The sequence below is a fragment of the Falco biarmicus genome, chromosome 4 (genome assembly GCF_023638135.1).
Source record: "Falco biarmicus isolate bFalBia1 chromosome 4, bFalBia1.pri, whole genome shotgun sequence".
In the NCBI taxonomy this organism is placed as follows: Eukaryota; Metazoa; Chordata; class Aves; order Falconiformes; family Falconidae; genus Falco; species Falco biarmicus.
In genome coordinates, this window is record NC_079291.1 from 34,569,371 (window position 1) to 34,595,098 (window position 25,728).

Below are 25,728 nucleotides of genomic sequence, written 5' to 3' on the forward strand. Positions count from 1 at the left end.
ACAGATTACATACTATTTTTTCTGTTCCTTAAAAATGATAAAGGTTGTTGAAAGTATGCTCAGTGTGTACATGCATATAGATCTATCTATCTATCTCTATATAGATACTGAGTTTTGAATGGTATGTTGGCACTGCTATTCATATATATCAATATATATCAAAAGCATGTTTTAGAAGGGCAGAGAGCTCAGTTTCATCATGGAAGTTTTCCAGTGGAAGAACACGATCCACTAACACACACTGTCAAAGGCATGTTTGTAATGTAAGGATGTGGAATTTAGGGATGTAGGAAAGTAACGTGTGCTCTGGCTATGGAAGGTCTTTGGCTTTGAAACCGAAACCATAATGATGTGGTGGAACAAACTCAGCTGATGTTGTTTCTACAGCATTCCACAAGTTGTGTAGATGCAGTCTTCTCATTTAAATTTTCTTCCTTTAACAATCGCTTTTTAAAATTATGATTGGTTTTATATATTTATTAGGTTCAACTTCTTTCTGAACAACTTTGGCAGTTGTCTTGCTCCTGTAGTACCTGTTTCCTCCATATGCTAATGCTTGTTGAGTTTCTATCTATCTCTTCTGTCCTATCTCTTCAAAGCCACATCAAGCTTCATTCTTTTTGGCCACTCTTCATCAGGTTAAAGCTACTATACTCCTGCATTTATACTATCATTATCACTGCAAGTATTTTATTTATATATATATATATATACACACACACACACATAGAGCTCAGTCTGCGTATGGTAAGAATGGAATGTCAAAAATGAGATGGTTTTAGAGTAAATTTATGTTGATAGTTACAGTCACAGGTCTTCTTTTTTATGCTTGGTTTCCTTTCAAAACCACGGTCTAGACATTCTCAGATCTGCACTCAGTTCACAGAATGATATTTTTACATAGAATTCTCCTTATTGATCAGTAATCTAGGAGGATGTTAGGGGCAGGGATCCAAGGGTCTGCATTTTTACATGCATACCACTTTGTTTTTTATGATAGGACTGATAGTCAAGTTTGAATTTAATTATGTACATGGATTGAACTGGCAAAGCAGTAAATATTTTTAAATTAATACAGCATACTTCTTGGTTTTTACTAAATGTTCAGTTATGGTATCTGTGATAAATCCTTCTAATGTTGATTGATTGCATAAGTAGAGGAAGCAGAATTTTGATTCTGCAGTTCATGTTTTAAAGGATAAAACTCACATGTGTGTGCCTGTGAGAAATGTCAACTGTACGAGTTTTTTTAGAACAGTAGGTCTCATTCGGTTTTCATTGCCTGAACACCATCCTAACAGTGTCAAATGGGCTGTAACAAATGGCAGCAATAAATCTGTAGTTTTGTCAGAGCTGACATTTATTATTAGTGAAGGACCATTGGAATACACAGCATATTCAAATTCTGACTCATATATATGTGTTCTGCAGATCTGCAAAGGTGTTTTCAGGAAGCTGTATGACGACCCTAGTCAAGCAGAATAGTCAGTCCCAGTGCTGGACAGCAAGCATTTAAGCAAGCTGGTGCACTGTTTCACTATGTTTAAAAGCCATTTGCATTAATAACCTGTAGTGTTTCACTGTGTGTTCCTACAACAGTGCAAAATAAATTGCCTTGAACATCCCACTGCCTTAGGAATTTGCAGGAATTTTTTTTTTTCCCCCTACTGAATCAGCTATCTAATTTGGTGCATCACAGTTTCTTTTCCAGTCTCCAGCATCTACGTAACAGTATCTGAGTTCTTGCTGCTGTAAGAAATTGGGGAGAGGGAAAGGGGAGAAGTTCTGCGTACAGATGCAAGAGGCTGCCAGTTAGCAGGTCAGTGATAGGTAGCCCCCATGAAAAGCAGAGCATTCTAGCTCCTCAAGTTTGAGCTAGTGGACCAAGAGGGTCCCACAGGTCAGGGCTGTAAAGTGCTCCAGGGGAGATGTGAGCGGTGGAGTGTAGTAGGTGCCTTTGCCTAGCACGGGGCAAGACCACAATGCACCCATGTGCAAGGGAAGCTCCCATCTCAGCAGGAGCTCAGTCAAATGTGGAATTTGGACAGGAAAAACCATCCATGGACTATGACTCATAGTATATTGCCTCTTCTAGGAGCTGCATTTCAGTGGCTTAACTCCTGGTGAACTCCCAGCTCATGGGAGTCAGGAGCCTTGAGTACAAGAGAAGGCTGACTTGGCTGTGCACTCTGCAGCTGCTGCTCTGCCTGCAGAAATCCCTAAGCCCCTATCCAACACAGCAGGAATGGTCAGTGGTCAGTCCTTCTGCATTTGCGTGCCTTTGGTGAAGGTTGGAGTCTTGATAAATTTGGAAACATTTTTGTATTTCTCTGTCCATCATGAGCAATATAACCCCTTTAGGCCCATTTGTGGGCAGCTATACAAGTATTAGTAAAAGATGCTTTAGTGAGACAGTCTGAGAGCTCTGGACTGAAAAATAAAACTAACTAACCTTCTGCTTGCATCTCATAGGCTAGGGTTGGTACAGGTGATGACTACTCCTGATCTCATTGACATTCTCTGGTTTTGGTATCTGCACCAGGCACTGCTGTTATGTGAATTATGTCTGTAATGTGAATTATAGTGAAGCGTTTATGTACCCAGGTATATAATCACCTCTAGCTGTGTTTAAGATGTATATAGCAGTTGATCTGAAAAAAATATTTGTGTTACCCTACTAAATAAAGTAGGAAAGTTTCTGGAAGCCAGATGCTGTGAAGGATTTTCTGCACATATTTTATAACGGCCATATTTTATGACATGTTTTATGCCCACACTGCTAGCATGAACATGCTTTGCAACTCTGTGTGCATGCCACAGAGCATCTGTAACAATCATTGTAAACAAACTTAAACTTTGTAGCTGGACTGATACTTTTGAAGCCTCAGCAGAAAGATGTTCTGCTCTCTGCATCTTGAAAAGTAGAGATGTCTTTTTATTTACTTAAGATCAGAAAAACGAAGTCAGCCCTGCAGAGATTCTGGGTGTGTATTTCTAGAGAACTTTTATGTTGGACCTCATTTTACTGCTTGTAGACTGGATGGATAATTGAGCCTCAGTGAGATTGCTTTTGTCCTTCATCTGTTTCGGTGAAATGACAATATTTCATTTAATCAGGAGTAAATTCTTCATGATTTACTTTCAAATGGCTTCATGTGTGTTTTGAATCGTACCCATGTGCTTCTTTCTCCAGCTTCAGACCACTTCTGTAGTGAAAATTCTTTGCTTCATTGCATAATACAAATATCTGGCTTTCTCTATAATGCAGAATGTTACAAAGTTAATAGATACAGCACAGATTTTACTTTAATTTTCAGTTAAACTTACTTACCATGTTCTGTTCAGGGAGAAAAAGGAAATAGAGGTTTTCCTGGACTGAAGGGATCAATAGGAATTGGCCTTCCTGGACCAAAGGTAAATCCTGGCTTTGCGGTAAAGAAAAAAGGTAATTTTTTCTTCCTTAGTTATTTGTGACAGTTCTTTGAAGATAAATAGAAGGCAGAGGCTTTGCCTTGTATAGCTAGCAAGGTAAGTGCCTACTATGTGTTGTCAGCTTTGAAGCCTGTGAAAATCCTAATGGTCATTGGGGACCAGACTCTGAAGCAGGATCTAGAATGAGGTCATACCTGTTAGCAGGAGAATAGTATTAGTCAAATTATGTATTCATTTATCTTGTATTCAGTTATCTTAGACATTTTCAGGTATTACAAAACATTTCTTTTGCCAGGCTTTGGGAAAAAAAAAAAAAAAAAAAGAATTGGTTTTTGACTAATATCTTTTAAGGGGGTTGTTTTATTTAATTTGTGTGGGATGTTCTTACAACAATTGAAGCCCAAGCTTCAGTCTTTCTTTACTGAACAGCTTCCTTGTTGATATAAAAATTTTAAGAATTTCCTACAAGTACTTATTCCTATCTAACAAATTTTGCACAAAGAAAATTTAAATACTTTGGCTATTAGTGATTTTCAGATGTGCAGCTTCTGATGGGAGCAGCCTAACCAAAGGAAACCAAGGCTCATGGTCAGTGTGGGTGATGTGCAGACCAACTATATGCATACACAAGTGAGAAAGAAAGTGTGCCCAGGCAGAATGTGTGTTGATGTAAATGCGTGATGTGGTACACCACCTTTAATTCACAGCATACACCTGGGCCATCTGGGCAGCCCTCTGCAATAATGACAACACAGCTGAAATACTGAATTTATTGTGAAGGCTCTGTCTGGAAAGCCTGAGCAAAAAACCATAACAGTCTTCATGGGAGAGCAGAGGTGATCAGGCTCCCTAACTTTAAGCTACCCAAACAAAAGTTCAGCCCCCTCTGCAGTCACCTGAAGCAGGCAGTACCCATTCAGAACCCCAGGTATTTGTTGCCTGCACTAACCATGTTCATGGTGCTATGGTCTATGCTAGCTCACATTATTATATAGCACTTTCTCAGACTTCTGTATTATTCAAGCTACTGCAGCTTGGAGTTTTTCTACAGTAGCGAGTATCAAGCTCTTTCACACAGATTCAAATTTCTGCCTCCTAATTCTGTTTTCTCTCAGATGCCAAATGCTACATACTATAATAATAACAGCAGTATTTTCACTGTTCTTTATATTCATCTTGTATCTTGACTAATCTTTGTGACCCAGGGTAAATCTCTTCAAATACTCACAATGTTTCTGATTGCTATTAATATAGCAGACTTGTCACACATGAAAAGGAATGATTTAGTTCAGTAGGAATTTTATGTAAGTGCCAAATACCTAAGAGATCAGCTTTTAGTGTATTTGTGTGTAAGAGAGTAGCAGTACCACTGCAGTCAGTAGATCATATTTGCTCTCCCTTATGCCGACATTAATTCCAATGAGGTTAGATGCAATTTGTGGACAAGTAATGGAAAGTAATACCTTGCTGAATATTTTGATTTTGTGAAATGGTATAGAAACTTTCTTCCAAGAGCTCACTTAGTGGAGCCTGGTTTTCTTAACACTGTGGAGGATCTGTGTACCATTTTCAGCTTTATACCAGTTCGAATCAGGTCGGAATCAGACTGAGAGAGTCAAAAGGTTTCCTTAAAATTGACAGCAATCACCACGGCGAATGCTGTAGCACAGGCAGTATCTGTGTGATTCCATTGGCTGGGTTATGACGAACAATATTAAAATGGACAGTAATCTAGATAAATGTCTAAGCTTTAAAGTTTCAAGTGAAATGTAAGGTGGTCAGTAATTTCCAGAGAGAAGTAAAAAACTGTCCTGCACAATCTCCTTCTGGAAGAAGTATCTAATTTAGAACTGAATCTTTTGATAGTATGTTTCATACCTGCATTTTATGTGAAAATATCTCTTGAAATACCATAATGTTGAACCATTTATCTTTTTGGAAATCAAAAGGTCTAGTCACTTGAGGAAAAAAATGCAGAATTTCTTTTAAATGTGAAACTATGTGTTTTCCAAGCATGCCTTTTCCTTTGTTCTTTGCAAGCTCCCAGTTTTTCATATGAGTTCTATACAAAGCTGGTGTGACTTTCAGTACCTCGGCTGATCTGAGGCAGTTACGTCTCTCCATAGGTCTGAATTAACATCTACTATAAATACTGGTTCAGAGTCCAAGAAAATCAAAGAAGAGTAAAAAATCATATACTGTTGACATTTGCATAAAGATGTCTTTAGCCCTCACTCCTGAATTAAGGTCATTTTTCATAGAAATATCTTAAAGATCTTCTTACTGCCCATCTTACTTTCTCTGAGAGCCTGCTTTCAGATACATTCATAATACATTCAAAATAAACCATACACACACACACATACAAAAAAAAAAAAAACCCACAACCAAAAAAAACCCCAAAACACCAGCAGAAAATATATCTTAAAAACTCATTGAACCGTAACTCCAGCTCTGTCAACAAAACTGGAGTTACTGACTGTTTAATATGGTTGTTTTAAACTAGGGAGACTATGGAGATAAAGGTGATCCAGGGAGCAAAGGTGCCAAAGGAGAGATTGGAGACCCAGGACCCCCAGGACCAAAGGTAAAACACATTTTCTTATTACTTAATTTTGCACAATAGAAATTAGACAAATTTGGCTTTTGTTAATTATCATACTCTACATGTTTTCAGGGAATTTGGGGAAGAAAGGGTGAACCTGGTCTTTCGGTAAGTACATGAATGAGTTACTTTAAAACATAGGAGTTTATTTTGGGAAAATATTTAAAGGTTATGTGAGTGACGTTATACAAGGTAGTTTATGGGGCATTGCATTGCTTGCATTTTTAAAAATAAATAAATAAATAAATAATTTCAGCATTCTTAAAACTAGAACACACAGCAAATTAATTAATACTCCTTTTCAGAGAGAAGAAGTTATCAGACTTATCAACGAAATATGTGGTAAGCATTCCAGTATGGAAAAGAATTAGTTCTAATAAAACACACTGAATGTATATTGACTGAATGGATCTGTCCTCTGCCTGTTCATGTGTAAGGATATCATTAATGTGAAAACAATGCTCACTGTGTTGCCAGAGCTATACTGGAAGTAATTTGGTCCAGCTCTGTTTCTATGTATCAGTATCAGTAACTATAAATGAATTCATTAACTGAGCTTTAACTGACTTCAAATCTGATATATGAATTCAATTCATTTTTATGAAGGTGGCTTCTCACAAAATGTCTAAAATGGTTATTCTTCTAGGTTGTGGTATCAGATGTAGAGTAACACCTCTGGAACTAGTATTTGTCATTGACAGTTCAGAAAGTGTTGGACCAGAAAACTTCAATATTATCAAAACCTTTATGAAAACAGTCATTGACAAGGTACTGGCCAACAATGCTACGACCCGCATTGGCGTTATCAACTTCAGCCACAAAGTGGAGTTGGTGTCTTCTCTGAAGCAATACACAACCAAAGAGTACCTGAAATCAGCTGTTGATAAAATGCCCTACTTAGGAGAAGGCACGTACACAGCTTCTGCTATGCAAGAAGCCATTCAGTTATTTCAGGCAGCACGCCCGGCAGTAAGAAAAGTGGCCGTTGTAGTAACAGATGGACAAGCAGACACTCGTGATAAAGTACAACTGAATGCTGTAGTAAGAGAGGCCCACGCTACAAATATTGAGATATTTGTCATTGGGATTGTTCAAAGGACTGATCCTCATTATGATGATTTTCTGAAAGAAATGAAGCTCATTGCAACAGACCCTGATGAAGAGCATGTTTACCAGATAGATGACTTCATGACACTTTCAGGTAAAAGAAACTATTTTAGTAAGAGGAAACCTGAAATAAGCATGTAAAAGAGTTTGGCTTTTCCCATAGCAAGGCAAGGCAGCCTGCTGAATGGAAGCTTGCGTGTCCCTTTTGGATGTGGCTCGCTCTTCTGTTTCTCTTCCTCTCTGTTTCTTCTGTTTCTCTTCCTCTTTGGCCACATGAAACTTTTGCCAATTTTTTACCTCTTGCAGTAACAATAAACCACAATGAACATCAGTTTTCTGAGCTGAGGCCTTCTTCGGGGCTCGCCTCTCTTGTGAGAGCTTGCATCAGCCTTCCCTTGCAGTCCTTTTTGCTTGGCCATGGTTTCATCCCAGAGCGGCACAGATTTCCTTCCTCCTTGACACAACACCTCTGTCTGTCTCACTCTATTTCATGTGGCTCTTGTCAGTCTTGGAGTCGCTCCACCATCTCTGACAAGCACTTTTTCAGGATTTTTTTCTGAAAGCCGTAGGTAAACCTGTGCTTTCATCCTGATTCTAGTGGAAAAGTGGTGGAGCAACACACAAGGGAACGGGTTCTTATAGTACCTTGTATATTTCAAACTGTGGCTTGAAAAAATCCTGTGGCCACATCTGGAATCAGGAGAAAATCCAGAGGAAATCTATAATGAACCATTAGAAAAAAAGGACATTGATCTAGACTAACCACAGACTAGCCTTATAAAGTGTATTTCTGAGCCTAAACTTATTTTGCTGTACTGAGCCCACGGATGGATTTAGGTCTGGATTTAAGGCATTAACAATGAGAAAAGAGTCCAAGCTAAGGTTCTGGTCCCAGGCTGGATTCAACTTCGGGCTCTCACCCAGGTTCCAGCATTCAGTGTAAAATTGTTCCCAGTCACTGATTTTTTTTGTGCAGTAAGTAGAATGTGTCACCCAGTTTTTCTTGTTCCTTCTTATATGTAAATTCTTTCTTTCACTCTGTTTTTTTTCCTTCACTTTTGAGATATGACTTCTGCTTAAAAAGGGACTTGGTATTTTTATCCATTTCTTCTTAAAAGAACAAAAGGCCCTTAAAACCAAATAATTCAGAGAGTGCATTACTTTGTTACTTCTCATTTGCTTTTTGACGTCTTCTAAAGATTTAGCATTAATATTGCACTAAAACCTTGTGGTCTTTAGGTCATTAGGTCTTTTCTTGATTACCCTGAATAAATTTAATCATTTTCTGAATCTTTTCAGCTCTTGAAAATAAACTGATCACAAAAATCTGTGACAATATGTCTGAAGTCTACACCAGAAAAGATGATGTTTTATCTCCAAGTCCGGAATCTGAAATTGCTAGCGAAGATACTGATAGCCAGTTACCTAAAAAGACTGCTTCAGAGGTTTATATGCTCCCTACAGAAGGAATTGGTTACCCAGTAAGTAATTAAATAGTAGTTCTCAAATGTTTTTAAAAGATGTGTGTCTTTATTTGAAATCAAATAGTCTTTATTTCACCATTCACCAGTCTTTCATATGCAAATAACATGTCATTTGGCTGGACCAAAAGATTTGAACAAAACTTTTAACATTAGAGTGAACTTAAGTAATGAGAACAGAAACTTACAGAAGAGGTAATACTGTTTCTTAGTTGCAATAAATGTGAACAGTTGTCATATTTTTTGTAGTTCTTCATCTTAGAAGTGAGTTAGAAACCTTACAGATAGGTCTCTGTTGAGGCAGATGCATAGTGTATAAGGCATTTATTTATTTATATGCAAGCTGATTGTTAGTGCAAGGAGTTTTGTCATGATCACACACTTTCCAGGTGTTACTAAGACTTTGGTATTGTTTTACTTTCCACATTGGGCTGTACATCTGGGAGTCCTCATTCATGTTACTTTTCGTACTCCCAACTTTAAATTCCTTTTGCCCCACATCGGGGTTCTGCCCTCCAACATGGTGCTGCAGCACAGATGGAACAGGTGGAGTTTAAATGCAATATGTAAATATTTTCTGCAGGTCTGTATCACCTCAGTTCCCTATTAGGTCTTTGGTATTTTTCAGCTACTGTCTTAATATTGTAGTAGGATATTTGTCTCTCTTACGGTATATCAGCACTAACCCTCTAGCGTGTTTTTATTGCTTTGCCTAAAAATAGCTGCTGATAAAAACTGAGTGTTGCTTGCCCCATAACCTGTTGAATAAACTGCTGACACATTTGATGTATAAACCTCTGTAGCTGCATGGAATAGATACAGTGGACCACGGTACTGATATTTAAATATTCAGTGATTTGAATACAGATTGGAGCTAATTGAATATTGGTGACTTACTGTGGAGGAGTCAATGGAGTAGTCAATCCTTTGGTTTATGTAATATCATTCATAATTAAATAGTTCACTTCAAAAGTCAGTTTAATTTCTTTGACTAAGAGCTCCCTCAGTAGGTGTGATTGATTTAGGTTTGGGGCTTGTAATACCTCCAGACAGATGTGTGTCTGACAGTGAGGGTCAATTTTGACATTCTGTGGCAATAAGAAAAATAAATGTAAACTTGGACTTAGAGATGCTGGCTTTATAAAGTATGTGATAAGAATCACAGATAGGATTAGTTCTAAGGGATTAGGTGCTCATGCACTCGGTTCTGGCTGGCCATGGTTATAGCTAAATCTTCGAAACTGTTGATTTACTATCAGAAATAAATACAGCCTTTTTGTAGACCTGGAGAAGAAATGTAATATGCAAAGGATATGATGAATTGTCTGCAGATTTACATTTCACCTAGACTTCAATTTTCAACGTCCTGGTGACTGAAGAGTTTTCTTAAACTGACTGAGTGCGTCAGTAGTGGCCTGTAAATAGGAAGATACTGGATAATATCAAATTCCTTCCTGTTCTCAGTAGGTATCAACGTGTGGGATTATTGTGGTCATTTGTACTATACTATACTAAGATCCTTGTGAATCTTCTTGAATACACTAAAACACTGGAGAGGCAAATTTTTATATAATAGTCTTAATCTGAAGAGCAGGGTTAGCTTCTTAACACTTCAATCAAGGTAAACTCTAAAATTCTTACGATTAGCAATTAGATGTTAGAAACAGGAAAATGAGTGATTTGTCACTTTGCTTGATACAGGCAAGGACACATCTATAAGACAATATTATTAATAGCATGTAGTTCCCATAACACAAGTTTTGGGAATGCTTCCCCATCTAAAAGATCTTTAGAGAAGCATAACGTGTATGTGTTTTTCTATCAATAACAAGTACCCTGTTCCTCCTGCCTGCCATTTTCCATTTCTTGAGATTTAAGATGTCAGATCTTTCCCACTGAGTGTATTAGATGTGAAGAAGCACTGATTTACCACAGAGTTCCTTCCATTTTTTATTTTATTTATATTACAGACTAAGTGGTGACTGAAATTTTGGTTCAATTGAATGAATTCAGCTTCATGGCTAAATCAAAGGCATTACTTTGCCTTTTCATTCAGCTCTCAGTGTCAGAAAATTATGGTTACATACCGAGTAATCACTAGAAGGAGGTCCAAACCCACCTGCTGTTAATGGTATTTTTTCACACTGTATTTAGCACAAGTTTCCTACATAATTATCTCTTTTTTTTTCTTGTAGTATCTAAGCCCAGACATAATTTTAAGATTTTGACTCCTTTTGCAGCTTAGTCCACCACAGACCAGATACACTGAGCCACTGCCATCTGCTCAGGATCACACTGTGACAAGCCCTGCTCACAGAGAATCGAGATATCCCCCACTTTATGACATATCTGAAATCAGACCTCAGAGCCCACTTGCCAATCCTGTGTTCAATGTAACTGCTACTGAAGATCACCACCTAACTGTGTTGCAAACACAGGTAGCAACAACCCAAAAAGGTAAGTAATAAATACTGCCCTCAGATATTGGGTAGCAAGCCTGCACAAAAAAAAAAAAAAAAAAATGAGCAAACCCCACTCCCTCCCCCAGTATAGGTACTAGAGTTTATCACCTTGTGTTTTTCTGGGTGCTGTGTCTACAGGCATCACACACAGCAAGAACCAGATTTTCAAACCTAGATGACAAACAACCCTTGCATACCCATTATGTGCTTAGGTGTTTAAATAGCAGCTTGGTTCTTACATCAGGATTTAGGCAGTTATTTCAAACTGATCCTGTATTTGTTTAGGCCTGTTCAGGTAACTCATAAATTGAAATGGAATTTGGCTACAAACTTGAGAGGTATATGTGCTCCCAGGCGCTACAAGAAAGAGAAAAAAAAAGGGTGCTCTTCTTACTGAAGGAGGCACTTCTGGAATAATGTAACTTATCCCCAGAATCCAAGCTAACTTTTACTGATCTACTTTCAGATGCAAGGTGCTTGGAACCTATGAAACCAGGGGATTGTCGGGACTATGTGGTCAAATGGTATTATGACAGGAATGGCAATTCCTGTGGCCAGTTCTGGTATGGAGGTTGTAATGGTACCAACAATAGATTTGAAACAGAAAAAGAATGTCGAGAAACCTGCATTGATTGATAAAGTAAGTTCTCTCCATTGGGTCATCCTTCGATCACATCTTTTCCAGGCTAAAAAGATTTTGTCTATTTAAATGTCTCCTGTATTATATATACATATCATCTTTTATACTTTTGTTCAACCATGATATGTTTGTTTGAACCTTTTTGTGATGGTGGGACCAGAAGTGCACTGATAGTCATGGATTTCTGCAGTGACACTGAGGTTTTCTACTTTGTTCTCCATTCCTTATCTTACAGTTTGAACACTGTATTTGAGTTTTTGATCATTACTGAAATCAGAGGAGATATTTTCACAGATCATAATTCCAAGACTTCATCTATAGTATGAGCTAAGAATCCATCACATTATATGTGAATTTATGGCCATTTTCCCCCTTGCATATTACTTCACATTTACTGAAACTCAGTTTTCCTTTCCCACTCACAGCCTATGCAGTCAGTATCACAAGGTCATTCTGCAATTTCTTGCAGTCACCTTTTTTCTTTACTACTTCAGAGTAACACAGTATTGTCACCTCACTTTTTACTCCCTTCTCTAGATCACTTACAACTATATTGAGTAGGACAGACCATAGCAGACATCCTCCAGGGACTTCTGTTTGTTTTGTTCTTTTCACCACTTACAAATCAGAAGGCTGTCCTTCTCAAACCAGTATAACTTTCCTTTGGGGAGGGACCTTAAGTTTTGGAAATCCAAGCAGACTATACTAACTGCCATAGGTTCACACGCTTGGCGAGTGAGGCATGGACTTCTAAGGGGTTGCTTATCAGTACTGCATAGCTTCCTTCACAAAAAACATATTGCTCATCCCCAATAAATTGTATTAAATACTCTTTTTGATCTTTCAGTACAGGAAAATTCTATTGAACTGCAGCATGTGTTTTTCTAAACATTTCAGGAAAATTAAATGATTCCTTATTTCTTCTAGGAATGACTGATTTTGGAGTTTTTAAAGCTGGAAGTTCATGTGCATTGAGCAAGAACTGACTGAGAAGAATCCAAAATGATGAGTTAACATGAATATATTACTACCGCGTGCTACTGCTTTCCCAGCTATGGTATTCACATTAACTGGATCCCTGTATAGCGCATGTTATCTGCAACACCATAGCAATAACTTACAATCACACATACACACACACTGGCAGCGTAGCTTTTCCATCCAGATTTATATTAACTCGTTACTAGTACATGTGCAATGTTGAGATTCTATTTTTAGGATTAAAATAGCAAAAAAGTGTTTGCACTCAGCATTTAATGACAGAGGTCTCAGTCTCATGGAAGAATAAAATGTGCTCTAGTTTTAAATAAGAGTAAGTGGTTCCTGAAATTAACAGTATTATTACAGTATTTAGAGGCATAAATTAAGATCCCCATTAATTAGAGTACCTCTTCTGAATGTAAATACCACAGCTATAGGTAGTTAGAGGGGTTTTTTCCCCCATTAAAGCACATTTGGATTGACATCAATATAATCTTTTCCATTATAAAGGTAGAACTTTCATTCAGAATTACATTAAAAACAGGATTCTTCATGTCCTTTAGGTTAGTCAGTATATTTCAATTTCTCAGGGCCTCTGTGTTAAAAGACCTATTTCACTCTAATATATGCTCTTAAATTAAAAAAGGGAAAAGCACTGAAAGATGTATATAAATGTTTACTTCTATCCTTTCTACTTTTAGCCATAATCCTATATGAAGATATTGTTAAAACTGAAAATGATGAGCATGTGATTAAAATGGAAGGCAATACCTGATAAGAAGTCATGCATTGTTATTTCTTTGCGAACAAAAGACCAGGATCTACACAGGCAGCGTGGACAATTCTTGACATGTTTAAACAATCGCTTGCACAATTTCCCCCCTTCCACGTAACCAAATGATAGCATGTGCTATGCAAAGTGAACTTGTTTGCAGTGGATATGGTGCAAACCTAATTCTACAGAAAACTCTGCTTGTTTAAAAGTTTAATTTTTTTTTCCCAAAAAAAACCTGGTCTTGTTAGCAAATTTCACATTAGAAAAGAAGAAACTGATTGTAGCCCCCCCAAAAAACGTCCTGTTCTTATTATACTCTGAACTAATATGATGATCACTCAAAAAAAGCCAGAGGGCACAATTAATTTCTGTGTGACACGGCACAGTAAAACTCAGGGACACTACCTTGTACTATGTGGCCTGTGATACCCTGAAAATGAAGGGATGCAGTGGTGTAGAACAAAAGTCAAGCTGTTCTAATCAAGAATTAGTTTTCTATCACAGAAAAAATATCAGAAAGCAAAATTTGACACAACTTTTTTTAATAAGTCTGTTAGGTATTTTTGCATCAGAAAAATAAATTGCATCAAAGTATGCAACAAATTATATAGATGGACTCTCCTGATAAATAAAATCAGCTACATATAAAGCTGACATAAGCAGCAAATAAAATAAAATGTCAAATAAAAGGTATCAAGCAAACAAACTGCCTGCTAGTGACGCAAGAAGATCATGGAAAGAATCAAGCTACTGTTCAGTAGTAAAGCCAATGCCATCATACCAGGAATATCAGTGCACTTTAATAGTGAACAGATGTCCAAAGCAAGAGGAATAAACGCAAAGTTTCGGGAAAAAGAAGAGCAAAAGGGCTGGACATAATGATGCTTTCAAATTGGCTGGCAACAGTAGATTCAAAACTTAAAACACACTAAAGTACAATGTTAACATACTGTCGAACTTGAAAGATGTATTGAGACCCTTTTTCTAGGCTGTCTCAAATCCAGTATTAAGAATTCATTTCAGTTAGATGACAAAGGCAGTGTAAGAAATATTAAAACAAAGAGGCAGTTCAAATATTTTTAAGAAAAATATTAGCACAAAATGCGATCCTCAAACAAGAAAAATAATCACCTGAAGAAAAAAAAAAAATCACCAGCATCCCCCCATCGCGAAAGGACCCACTGCAGCCTGGGGTCAGTAACAGCACGTGTGACATCCTGCGTTTCAGCAGGAATGACTCCTGGTGCTGATACGGGCAAGCAAGTTATTGAAGTTGGAGACATAGATAAATATAGATCATGAGAGAGAGAGGAAGGGATAGATACAGGCATAGAGCTACGTATCCAAGGTGAAGATACAGAGGAAAGACCTTTTCATCCAGAAAAGATTAAAAATTTGCACAGTTAAATTCTACAGTAGATTAATTACCTTATGGATAGCTGTAAAATACCTCTGCGTGTAACAGATTCCAAGATCCACTTCATTTTACACCTGCCAGGAATATTTTAGGTTTAGCTTTCCCTGGAAACTCACAGCAGCAAAGCCCACTGGAATTGCAAGGAAGTAGAGAAATTTGCAGGCTCTTTCAAATCTGTTCTAATCTTCTGTGCCTGGGTGGTTGCTTCAGGGATGGGATTAGCTCTTGTGTTCAGCTCTGGATCTCCAGACAGGCAGACATGTCTTGTCTAAGAAATACTGGAGATAATGAATTTGGGAATAAATGTGAAGATGTAAGTTATGGGTTTGCAATAATATTTTCTATAACATTTAGTGCAAACCTTTCTGGTAAAGTTGACAAGTTTTAGTAAGTACAAATAGTGACACCATTAGCTACTTAACAATGCTAAAAAAAGCAGCAGTTACTCTTTAAGATGCATACAAGGAATCTTCTCAATGCAATTAAACCAGCGTGATCCAGAAGGTCACTGCTTTCTTTTCCACTTTCATGTGCAGCTGACTAAGCCTGTTGTAGCACAGACACAAAAGTGAAGGCTATAAAGGTTTTTTTAAATGTGTACGCTGTTCAAATCAGATTATCCTGAAAAAGCATCCTTTTCTATCCAGGGCTTTCTGTGAATCCCAGACTGCAAACTGAATGTATGCTCCGAGACGTAGTAAACTCACCCAGCTCAGCATCCTCATGTCATGGGTCAATAAACCAGGAGAGGGCAGCTCTTGCCAAATGTCCACTGCTTTATTCTCGACTTGTATAAAATCATAAAACATTATTACAAACAGAAAGCATTACAGTTTCCACTGGCAAACAAACAAACCCTTTATTTACATCACAGGCAAAAAAGAAAGAATTTTTTAATCATGAAATCTTTAAATCTTCTGCTAGACCAGGCCAAATGCTATGAACTCTAAAAGGCTGAAAATGATTGAGAATAACAGAGGCTTTTCTTTTCTATAGAACTGATCATTATAAGGTGAATTCTTTTTCTGACATCCTTGCTTCTAAAAATTTAGAAAAAGCCTTGGAAAATTAACAAGAAAATAGTACCCCATCTGTTCATTCTAGAACATCAGCAGCTTTTCACTTTGAGAAACTACCAGTCTCACGCTAGCAGCTATTAAATTGAATTCAGCTTTTACCTTACTCCCCAGTTCAGGCTGGGTCCCTGGGGCCCACTCAGACTGGTTGATAATGCTGCCTGTTCACGGACTGTCCTGCTGTCTGCACTTCTTAGTTTCTTCTACATCTTCAAATTTCCTGTTACCCTAAATTTACTGAAGATATGCAACACTTCCTGCACTGCAGTTTTGAACATCCTTGGAAAACTGATTACCACTCTCCCTCATTTGGAAGTTGCTGTCAAAGTGTCAAAGACATTCCAAGGGGAGAGGGGGGCACGGGGGTAGAAAAAAGAAAGGACTTCCACTTTTTTTAAAGGAAAAAATTATGGACAGTATGATTTATCACAGCATTCCTGCACTTTTCTTGCTTAGCTGCTTTCTTAGCTCCTCTGGTGCCATCAGTACACCCTTCTTGAAGCTTGCAAAGGCACCCAGCTCACAGCTCATAGTTTAAAGCAAGTTCTCATGGGTAACTTGATGAATTTTTAAAAAAGATCTTTTATTAAAAGCAAAATAAATAACTCCTATTCCTCCACCCCTCAGTGAAAGGGCCAAAGTCTTCACAGGCAGGTGTGGGGCCTGGGACACCCCAGCTCTACCTGCAAGTAGGGTGACTTGTCTAAAATCTCCTGATACATGAGATACTGTAGATCCAGCACTGAGATTTTTGACATCCCCATCACCTACTGTTACTACTCCTGCAGCTTCTTATCAATCACCCTTTATTTTAAGTCTCCTCAGACTTACTTTTTACTTTCCCAGTTGCAGAGTTCTTCCAGCTGGTGCCGAAGCTGAAGCTGCAGCAGATCAAGGTTTTGAAATCCCACAGGCAAACGTAAGCAGACATCTCAGCTATCACAGCTGGTAGCTAGACAAAGAAATATAAATTATATTCAGACACTAGACATTTTTCTTTCCTTTAGACAGCCTTAAATATAAGTATCTTTATTTCCAGGAGTATTATTGGATCTTTTAGTAAGGACAGAATCAGGTCTAAGCTTCAGGGGTAAGCAAAACCCAGATTTTGAGCCAAGTTATATTTAAGCTTGGCTTTTTTTTTTTTTTTTTTCTAACTAGGAATATGTAGAAATTCAGCCAAATGGGTAAGGCTCTAAAATGTGATCCATAAAGACTTTCTTTTTTGGCTTTCTAACAATACATAAGACCTATTTTAGAGCAATTTCTTAAGACAAAAGGAAGAACACGCGGGCTTTCCTCCTTGTCTCACAATCTCTGCTTTCAGCAGCTGTAACCACCCTACGTGTGGACAGGGAGGGAGAAGGGAGGTTTTTGCATTTTATTGGCCTGGCAAAAGGGATCTCTCCAACATCTGGCACAGTTGACCCTGGGATACAAAGAAAACCATTTCTTACTGTAAAAATAATGGTAGATAAGAGTTTTGACAAGAATAAATCTGGCAACCACAAGGCGCAACATGTGAGTAAACACCCCCCAAAGAGTTTTGGATTAGTTTTAAAATTGCTGCCAACTCGGCTAATCCCAGGTGCTGCTGAAGGTGTTTGGGCTGGTGCTCTTTCAGCAGCTTAAAGCTTTCAGGACACTCAAAAAAACCTACCACCAGAGCAATAAATAAATGAAAAACAATTTAAAAAAAAAATCAACCCCAGGAAGTGCCTGGGTATGTTCCCTTCAGCAGCCAGGCTGGAAAAGAGGGGCTGCAGGGGAGGGATGGTCAGCACATGGAAAGCATCGGTTCTGAGCAGGATTTCGGAGATGTTGTGGTCTGGTTGCTGCCTGCTGGCCCAGGCTGCTCTGGGCTGGCTGAGCACACAGGCACGGGTGTGGGGAGTGGGGCAGGGGACAGTCGGTAGCGATTTTTCCATGGAAAGCAAATAGCTAGTAATTCTTCTGACTTGCCATCATGGCATAATTGGCAATTTCATCTACTTCTTCATTCAGGGCAACTCCCTAGTGCATCATGTTTTCTCAAAGGATAGCTTCTATCAGTTTTAACTACATTGTAAAATAATAGGTAAAATATATTTCTGCTGACCAGAAAGGCTGCATTTTCCAATTAATTCAAGCATAATGAGATTCATGTATCAAATCCAGGCTTGAAAATTAATATTTTCATTGCAATGGCTCTCAGAGAACCACGACTGGGACTCCGTCAGGCTGCACGCCACATAACCCTGCAGATCATAAGTCACTTGAAGCTCAGGCTGCCAAACACACAAGTTGCGGTAACGAGCATGGAGTGCTCTGACAAGGGTCGTGCTGCAGGCAGAACTGCGCTCCGCCTGAAGTGAGAATCATGTTCGCAAATAGAAACCAATGTTTGTTTGGGATGAACTGTACAATATAGTCAACCAAAAGCTGCAGAATCACTGGATATTCTAGAGCATACAGGTGAACTTGTGTGAGTGAAAACCATTCTTTGAGCAGGATCCTTGAGAATTTAGTAGGCAGATACCCAGCTTTTTTCAGATTTTTTTTACACGCTCAGTGATGCATTGGATTTGTTTACAATTGATAAGCTGGTTGAAAATTTCCTTTTAAAAGGAGAAAATCACCCAATCACCCAAAAAAAGATCCTTTAAATAAGTTAAAGTCCACACCAGTAATATAGGTTAAGTAAGGATGTTGTACTGGTCCTCAAGTCAAGCATTACAGGACTTGTCACATCAGTGAGGAGAAATCCCAGCATCTTAAAGGATGCAGCTGCAGTACAGGGTCCCAACAACCTCAGCTTTATCCTACAGTGCCACCAGGAGGAAAACAACAAAATGCCTCTGTAGAACAAACAGCAAGAAATCATGTTTTTACAAATCATATTGAAGTAACAACTTCCAAAACTCAGCTCAGCAGCAGTAGCTGGTTGAGGACTTTTAAAATCACCTCTTAATCAGTCTCACAAAACTACGTTTTCTACTGGCCACCGTAGCTAATCCATGCTTATCAGCATCTGACAAATTTATAAGCTGTCTTATGACTGATGTTTAAACTGGACATTGTGTAAACAGGATGTTCAGCAAAGCAGATATTAGCATTGCAGGGACAAGGTTTATAAAGTTACACTGAAGCAGGAACACAGCTCTGGAAGGCGCCCCGACGCGCCGTACCGTAGTATGGAAGCCAAAGAGCAGCACAGCCCACAACCGCCTCACGAATCCCCGTGCAGCACCCCGCCTCATCTATAACCACTGCAATACTGCTGAAACTAGATTTGCATCTAGCGACAAATGCCCAGCCTAGGAGCGCCTTCTGGAAACCCAGGCTCCCAGGGAGGCCAGGGCTCAGTGTGATAGCGATGGCAGAAAGTTAACGCCCCTGGCCCCAAGCTGTATCTCCAGTACGAAGCCAGGCGCAGAACGTGTCGTGCCAGAAATGAAACTATTACGCAGAAGCAGCCTGTTCTGCTCTGAGCTAGGTTACTCACCCCAGCGGCCCGAGGCGAAGGGCTCCAACAGCCCGCGAGCTGGTGTGCAGGGAGGCGCAGAAGGTCTGAGACGGGGTAAAGATTTTGGTCTCTGTTTTTGGACTGTGCCTCAATGTGCCCAGCGTGAGCCCTCCTGGACACAACCTGGGATACGAGCTGAACTGCCTTCCCACCCCTCCAGTCAGCTCAAATTAGCCATGCCCAACACAGCCATTTGCTGAAAAGCTTTCTCACATTACAGCTCTAAGAACAAGGCTTCATTCTGGGAACATCATTTCACTAAATTCCTTTTTTTTTAAAAAAAATGGTGTACTTGGCAGAAGGAAATATTTTTACCTTTATGTATCTTACTCTGTTTTCTGTAGCATTCTGTTCTGTAATGAGAGCCCATTCCAGCTTTTGGAAGAGAATCTTAGAATTATTTAGGTTAAAAACGACCTTTAAGATCATCAAGTCCAACCGTTAACCTAGCACTGCCAAGTTCACTACAATATAAACCAACACATTAATTGCAAAAGGTATTAAAAAAACTAATCTGCAAATTAAGATCACATAAAACGAAGCTGCTATGCAACACTAGTATTTTAAAGATAACATATCTTATTTTGTATTATAAACATGTACAGAGAAGCCACATCCTAAATGCCACTGCCAAGTGCTATATATAAACTTGGATAAGTCAAAATCAAATACTGCAATCCATGGTTTAAGTTTCCTTCCAGAGCTGGGCAGCCTTTAGGATCCAGGCTGATTCCTTCTAGACTGGCTGACTTTTCTCCAGAAAGACTGTTTCCAGCCAGGGCACAGTCAGCAGCTCTGCACAGTCCTCAAGGGCAGAGAGAAATCTTCCCATTTAGACATCCTTCAGCAGATTTTGCAAGATTTGAACAGAGAAGAGAAATCAGATTAATATGCATTTTCATACTACTGGTCTGCAGTGCAGTTTTCAGCTGAAGAGCTAATAAATTGAATCACTAAATTAAGTACCTGATGAAAAATGATAAAAAAAGAAGAAATACTTCTATTTTGCTGTCTGGTTTACATTAATTCTCATCTGTAAAGGAAAAGGAAAATAGATAAGCAAGCAAACAACACTGACAGCTTACTACAGCAATGCAGTATTTTCATTTTCTTAATGTTCATTTGAATTAACTACCCTGTTTTATACAGCCTAAGTCTTTTAAATTCAGCATATTAGTGAATAGTAGTACCAATATTACATTAAAGGTTTCATAAAAATTGAGAAACTTTAATAGAAGCTTCAGGCTCACTTCTGTTGGGAAGAGTCATTGGATGGGGTGTTTCCTTGGTGCAGCATCTGTTAATCAACCAGCTGCAATGGGAGAGGGCAGCATTGACAGTAGATCTAGAAGTGACTTGTCATGTAAAACTCATTCTAACTATTGCACCGGGATCATTCTCTCTCAGGCGCATGCTGACCTTCCACACTCATAACATGCCAGTAGCACGCCATGCTGTCCACCACCTGTTCTCAGGTGCTCTACTGGCCAGCTGGTGATCATAGGGTGGGCAAGCGTTTGGACATTTCCTCCTGTGGGTCTTGGTGTAAAGTTTTTGGATACTGACTGTGTTTAACTGTGCTTTCTTTAACCAGCTTGCTTCCTCCTCTAACACAGAACAGATGTATTTGTGAAACAGCAGTGAAACGCTAAATATCAGCATAATGCTGAACTGAACATCAAGGGAAAGTGTTTCTGCTTTGTTGCATTTGTTTCCTGTTTTTTATGTATTTGCTCTTTAAGAATTACAAGTAATTCTTAAGTGCCAGGCTTAAGTTAGGCACAGGTGCTGCAGGCAGCACAGGCCCCCCCTTTATTACTTCCGTGCGGGAAAAACTGTTTTGGATCCTGTTCTCACATTGCCTATAATAATTTTTATGGTGTTTTTAATAGCAGCTAACTGCTCGCTATCAGAGATTAGAAGCTTTTGCAACAGCAAGAGGAACTGTGCCAATACCAGAGTTAACCTCCCAGCTCTGCATACCCGGGAAACGTGATCTCCGCGTTCACAAGCAATAAGCACAACTGTTGTGCCGGAACAGAGAGAGAAGGGGACCTTTACACCCATAAAACCCACGCTGCATTAACCAGGACACAATGTCAGAAGGAGAGCAAACTCAGCGTGTAGTTGGTCACTTACACGAGGCAGCAGAACAGTCCCTTCCCCACACGATGGAAATAGTACGCGTTGAGACAAAACAGAACAGTCTAGCTAGCCTTCTATAAAACGGGACGTGAGAGGCGTTTTGGGTGGTACTATTCAGAAGGATAAGCAGGACTTCCACAATACTGCCGTTCCCCTGGAAGGAAAGGGAGAAAGAGAAAATGCGAGAAGGACAAGATGGGGACAACACAGCCCTGCCAGCGGCCAGGCAGCGGCTCTCCGGGCTGCGGGAAGGAGCTGACGGCAAAGCAGCAGCAGCGACCAACAGCAGCTGGAGGAGCTGAAGGGAAAACACGCAGATGCCAAGCATCTCCCTGCAGAGCTGACAAAACGTTTTAGAATAATTCAGGTAGGAAAAGACCACGGAAGTCATCTAGTCCATCCAGGATTCCCCCCGAAAGGAGAGTCAGCTGCAAGGTCAGACTGGGTTACTCAAGCCTCTGCACCCCTGCATAAAGGCAAATATCCTGGGGAAATGAGCCTCGTCCCCAAACCCGACTATCTCGAACAGCCCGAAGCTCCTGAGGGCAGTCAGACGGAAGGGTTCGGGCAGGCATTAGAGAGCGTGCTGCTGGGCAGCAGGGAGCACGAAGCATTGCAGCTGTACACGGTAAACGCGTTGTGAAGGTGTTCCCTTGATGAGACGCTGTAGTTCAGCAAACCAGCGACCCAGGCAGTAGCATAACACAAAAGCGTAAAATCAAAAGTGTTTGTCCTCTCTCCAGTCACATTAGAATCTCTCTGCTACTACTGACTGATATATTAGCATGGGACATCCACATTCCTCATGGTAGCATTTTCTTTCCTTATGCGCATCTTAGAGATGCTACTTCTACAGCGCACAATTACGTGTTCAGAAGTCAAAATAGTAGGTGGTCCAGCTGGATGTATGTAATTAACTTTTGTTTAATTGCAAAAGCCGCAGGACCAGCTAACAATTTTGGTTCATCTATATGCTGCAATAGCTTTCTTACTCTCCCCTGGGCCCAGGCATCCACCCCACAAACATATTTAGCTAGTAGGACACAGTGAATACATTCTTTTCCCACCCATGCTTTCATTTTTTTCATGCTGTTGAACATCTGTAACAGTTTCCTCATTTTACAGTGATGTCAGGAGTAAAATTCCTAGATGCTACATGCAAAAGTAACTCATGCTCCCTCTGCTGCTTTGAGGCTCAATGAGGACTGAGCACTCAGGGTGGCAGCTTGCCACGAGTACACATGGATCTTTTAAAAAGCTTTGCTGAAAATATACATTAAACCCACAACTCTGACTCCCCAAAAAAACCCCATTCAGCAATCTGAAACTCTGCTGCAGGACTGTCAGCATGGCACAGAGCAGATCAAACCAGAGAGCCACCACGCACCCGTAAGTTACTGGTTTTCAGCTGGTATTGCTGAAAGCTCCTTGAACAAGAAGTGCTGGCCAAAGCACGGACTGGCCTAACTGCATTTACAGGGGGATTTTTCTGCAATTACAATAGGATTACATGAAATGATAAAGGGTCTGTGAACCTAACTCACTCTCCTGGAGGAAGTATTAGTAGTTCTACAGCGTCTAGTAATACCCAACCGTTACTGGTGTAAAGGTGGTTTTAAAGCAAGAAAAGACAGCTGATGCATGAGACTTCTCCCAGTGGGACTGGTGTGAGTTCGTGAACATTCAAATCTGTGTTTGATAAGACAACTTCTGCATTTAGAGATCACGAAGCTTACCTAAAATGAAAACATGGCCAATGCATTTTGAGACATTATTGCTTGAATGAGTCTGAACAAGATGTGCAAAATGCAGCTTCAGAAGCTGACAAAGATAAAGCTTGTAAAGCCCAGGTTAGCTGGCAGGGAAACACTTTAAAAGCAGGACACTGTTGATTAGACCAACAAATTACGTTCTGATCTGGGTAAACACCACCACCTAGTCTCTGCTAAAAACCAAGGTAACGCTGACAAGTAGCATGGTGGGTTGACCCTGGGGAGAGAAAATATAACAAAAAGCTCAACCCATGAAATAAGGACAGGGAGATCAATCACCACTTACTGTCACAGGCAAAACAGACTCAACTTGGGGAAATTAGCTTAATTTATTATCCTACGCTTGATTTGAATGGTAATAAATAAAATTAAATCTCAACAACACTTCCCCCCACCCCTCCCTTCTTCCCAGGCTTCACTTCACTCCCAATTTTCCCTACCTCCTTCCCACCAGAAGCACAGGGGGACGGGGAATGGGGGTTGCCGTCAGTTCATCACCTGTTGTCTCTGCTGCTCTGTCCTCCTCAGGGGGAGGCCCCTCGCACTCTGCCCCTGCTCCAGCGTGGGGTCCCTCCCACGGGATGCCATCCTTCAGGAACAGGCTGCTCCAGCGCGGGGTCCCCTGCAGGGTCACAAATCCTGCCAGCAAACCTGCTCCAGCCTGAGCTTCCCACGGGTCACAGCCTCCTTGGGGCACCCACCTGCTCCGGTGTGGGGTCCTCCCCGGGCTGCAGGTGGAGATCTGCTCCACCATGGACCTCCCTGGGCTGCAGGGGCACGGCCTGCCTCACTGCGAGGGGCTGCAGGGGCATCTCTGGCCCGGTGCCTTGGGCACCTCCTGCCCCTGCTTCTCCTCTGGCCTCGGTGTCTGCAGGGCTGTTGCTCTCATACAGTCTAACTCCTCTGTCTGGCTGCAATTTCTTGCACAGGGTTTTTTCTCCTTTTTAAAATATGCTGTCCCAGAGGTGCTACCACCATTGCTGATTAGCTCAGCCTTGAGCAGCGGTGGGTCCATCTTGGAGCCGGCTGGCATTGGCTCTGTCAGACATGGGGGAAGGTTCTGGCATCTTCTCACAGGAGCCACCCTTGTAGCCCTCCTGCTACCAAAACCTTGCCATGCAGACCCAATACAAATAGGAACAAAGTCTTCATTGTTCACATTGAAGCACTGCCAACTTCTGAACAGGAGAGTTTACTTTTCTGAATGGTGTTTGAAAATCGGTTTTAGACATGATTACCTTACCCGTCCTTGAAACACTGATCATATTTCAGCTAAGATTTCCACAGAATCTACAGTGGAATATGTGAAACCTGCTGTTTTAAATGGTAAATGTTCAAATTACTGGTGCTGGTGAAGCACTTTCCTGTGCTGGGGAGAATTTCAGACCCTCAGGCATGATTTTAATCTGATTTATGTTTAATCCCTGCAGAGCACTCACCTGGGCTACCAATCTAGGAAGGATATGGGCTCCACTTTATAGTCACATCCTCAACTTGAGATAGAATAGCCAGAGAACAGGCATTTAACAATGCTGTTGTACTCCCAAATATAGTAGAACTATGAGATTGAAGAAAACATTAATTTAAAAAAAAATAAATTAAGAGACATACTTCTTTGTTTTGATTTCTACCAAGCACTCAGGATTTGGCCTTAAGTGAACATTTATCTTCAACATTATGTTCTCCATCTTCAGTGGCAGGGAGCAGGAGCAGCACTTCACAGCATGACAGTCAGGTGATTCCTAGGTAAGAATTCAGGTGGGACAGCGAAAGGGAAAAATAAATCATAGTCCAAGTTTTTAAAGGTGCAGGTTACTAATGCACATTCATTTCTAAGTCTTTTTGATCAGCTCTTAGATGAAGGTCAAGACCTTGACTACCTGAGACCATGCAGAACCCACTGCTGCTGGGGAACACCACTGCCCAGGGTGGAACTGGGAAGCAGCAGCAGTAACAGGAGGCTGACCTGGTTCTTCAGGTGACTGAAGTTGCTGGCAAAACTCCTTTCCTTGCAACAGGTTAGGATTTTATCCTAGTAGGGGGAAGAAATAAGAAGGCGGCAAGGAGTTGCTGGAAGCCTGGTTAGAAATTCAAAGCAGCAAACCAGCCTTTTTGACTTTGAGACACCAACAAGATGGGTTCGCATGCACCAGTTTGGTTTTGTACAACTGGAGAACGCTACTGTGAACTTACGTGCTCAAGTAAAGTTTTAGAGTTTAAATGAAAGAAAATGAGCAAGCTGCTCACATTAACTTTTCATTTAACATCTCTGTGAAACGCCCATCTCTGTTCAGATCTAAATTTGAAACTATTGCCACTCAGCTTTGCAA

The 25,728-nt window shown here is 40.1% G+C and overlaps 1 protein-coding gene and 1 long non-coding RNA gene across 2 annotated transcripts in view; one reads left to right on the top strand and one right to left on the bottom strand.

The window, feature by feature from the left end:
* COL28A1 (collagen type XXVIII alpha 1 chain) overlaps positions 1 to 13,627 on the top strand; it is an 83,368-nt gene extending 69,741 nt beyond the window's left edge. The window contains exons 36-44 of the mRNA XM_056338014.1: positions 3,346 to 3,414; positions 5,939 to 6,019; positions 6,110 to 6,145; positions 6,343 to 6,379; positions 6,684 to 7,238; positions 8,444 to 8,625; positions 10,866 to 11,082; positions 11,554 to 11,727; positions 12,655 to 13,627. Coding sequence (XP_056193989.1) covers positions 3,346 to 3,414; positions 5,939 to 6,019; positions 6,110 to 6,145; positions 6,343 to 6,379; positions 6,684 to 7,238; positions 8,444 to 8,625; positions 10,866 to 11,082; positions 11,554 to 11,723 — 1,347 coding nt within the window. The 3' untranslated portion in view covers positions 11,724 to 11,727; positions 12,655 to 13,627. The remainder of the gene's footprint in view (positions 1 to 3,345; positions 3,415 to 5,938; positions 6,020 to 6,109; positions 6,146 to 6,342; positions 6,380 to 6,683; positions 7,239 to 8,443; positions 8,626 to 10,865; positions 11,083 to 11,553; positions 11,728 to 12,654) is intronic.
* A 297-nt stretch (positions 13,628 to 13,924) lies between these two features.
* On the bottom strand, positions 13,925 to 21,525 carry LOC130149079 (uncharacterized). Its single transcript, XR_008821771.1, has 4 exons — positions 19,461 to 21,525; positions 16,808 to 16,928; positions 15,608 to 15,687; positions 13,925 to 15,178 (listed from the first exon to the last, which is right to left on the bottom strand). It is a non-coding gene; the product is annotated as an uncharacterized LOC130149079 (long non-coding RNA).
* Between the last annotated feature and the right edge of the window lie 4,203 nt (positions 21,526 to 25,728).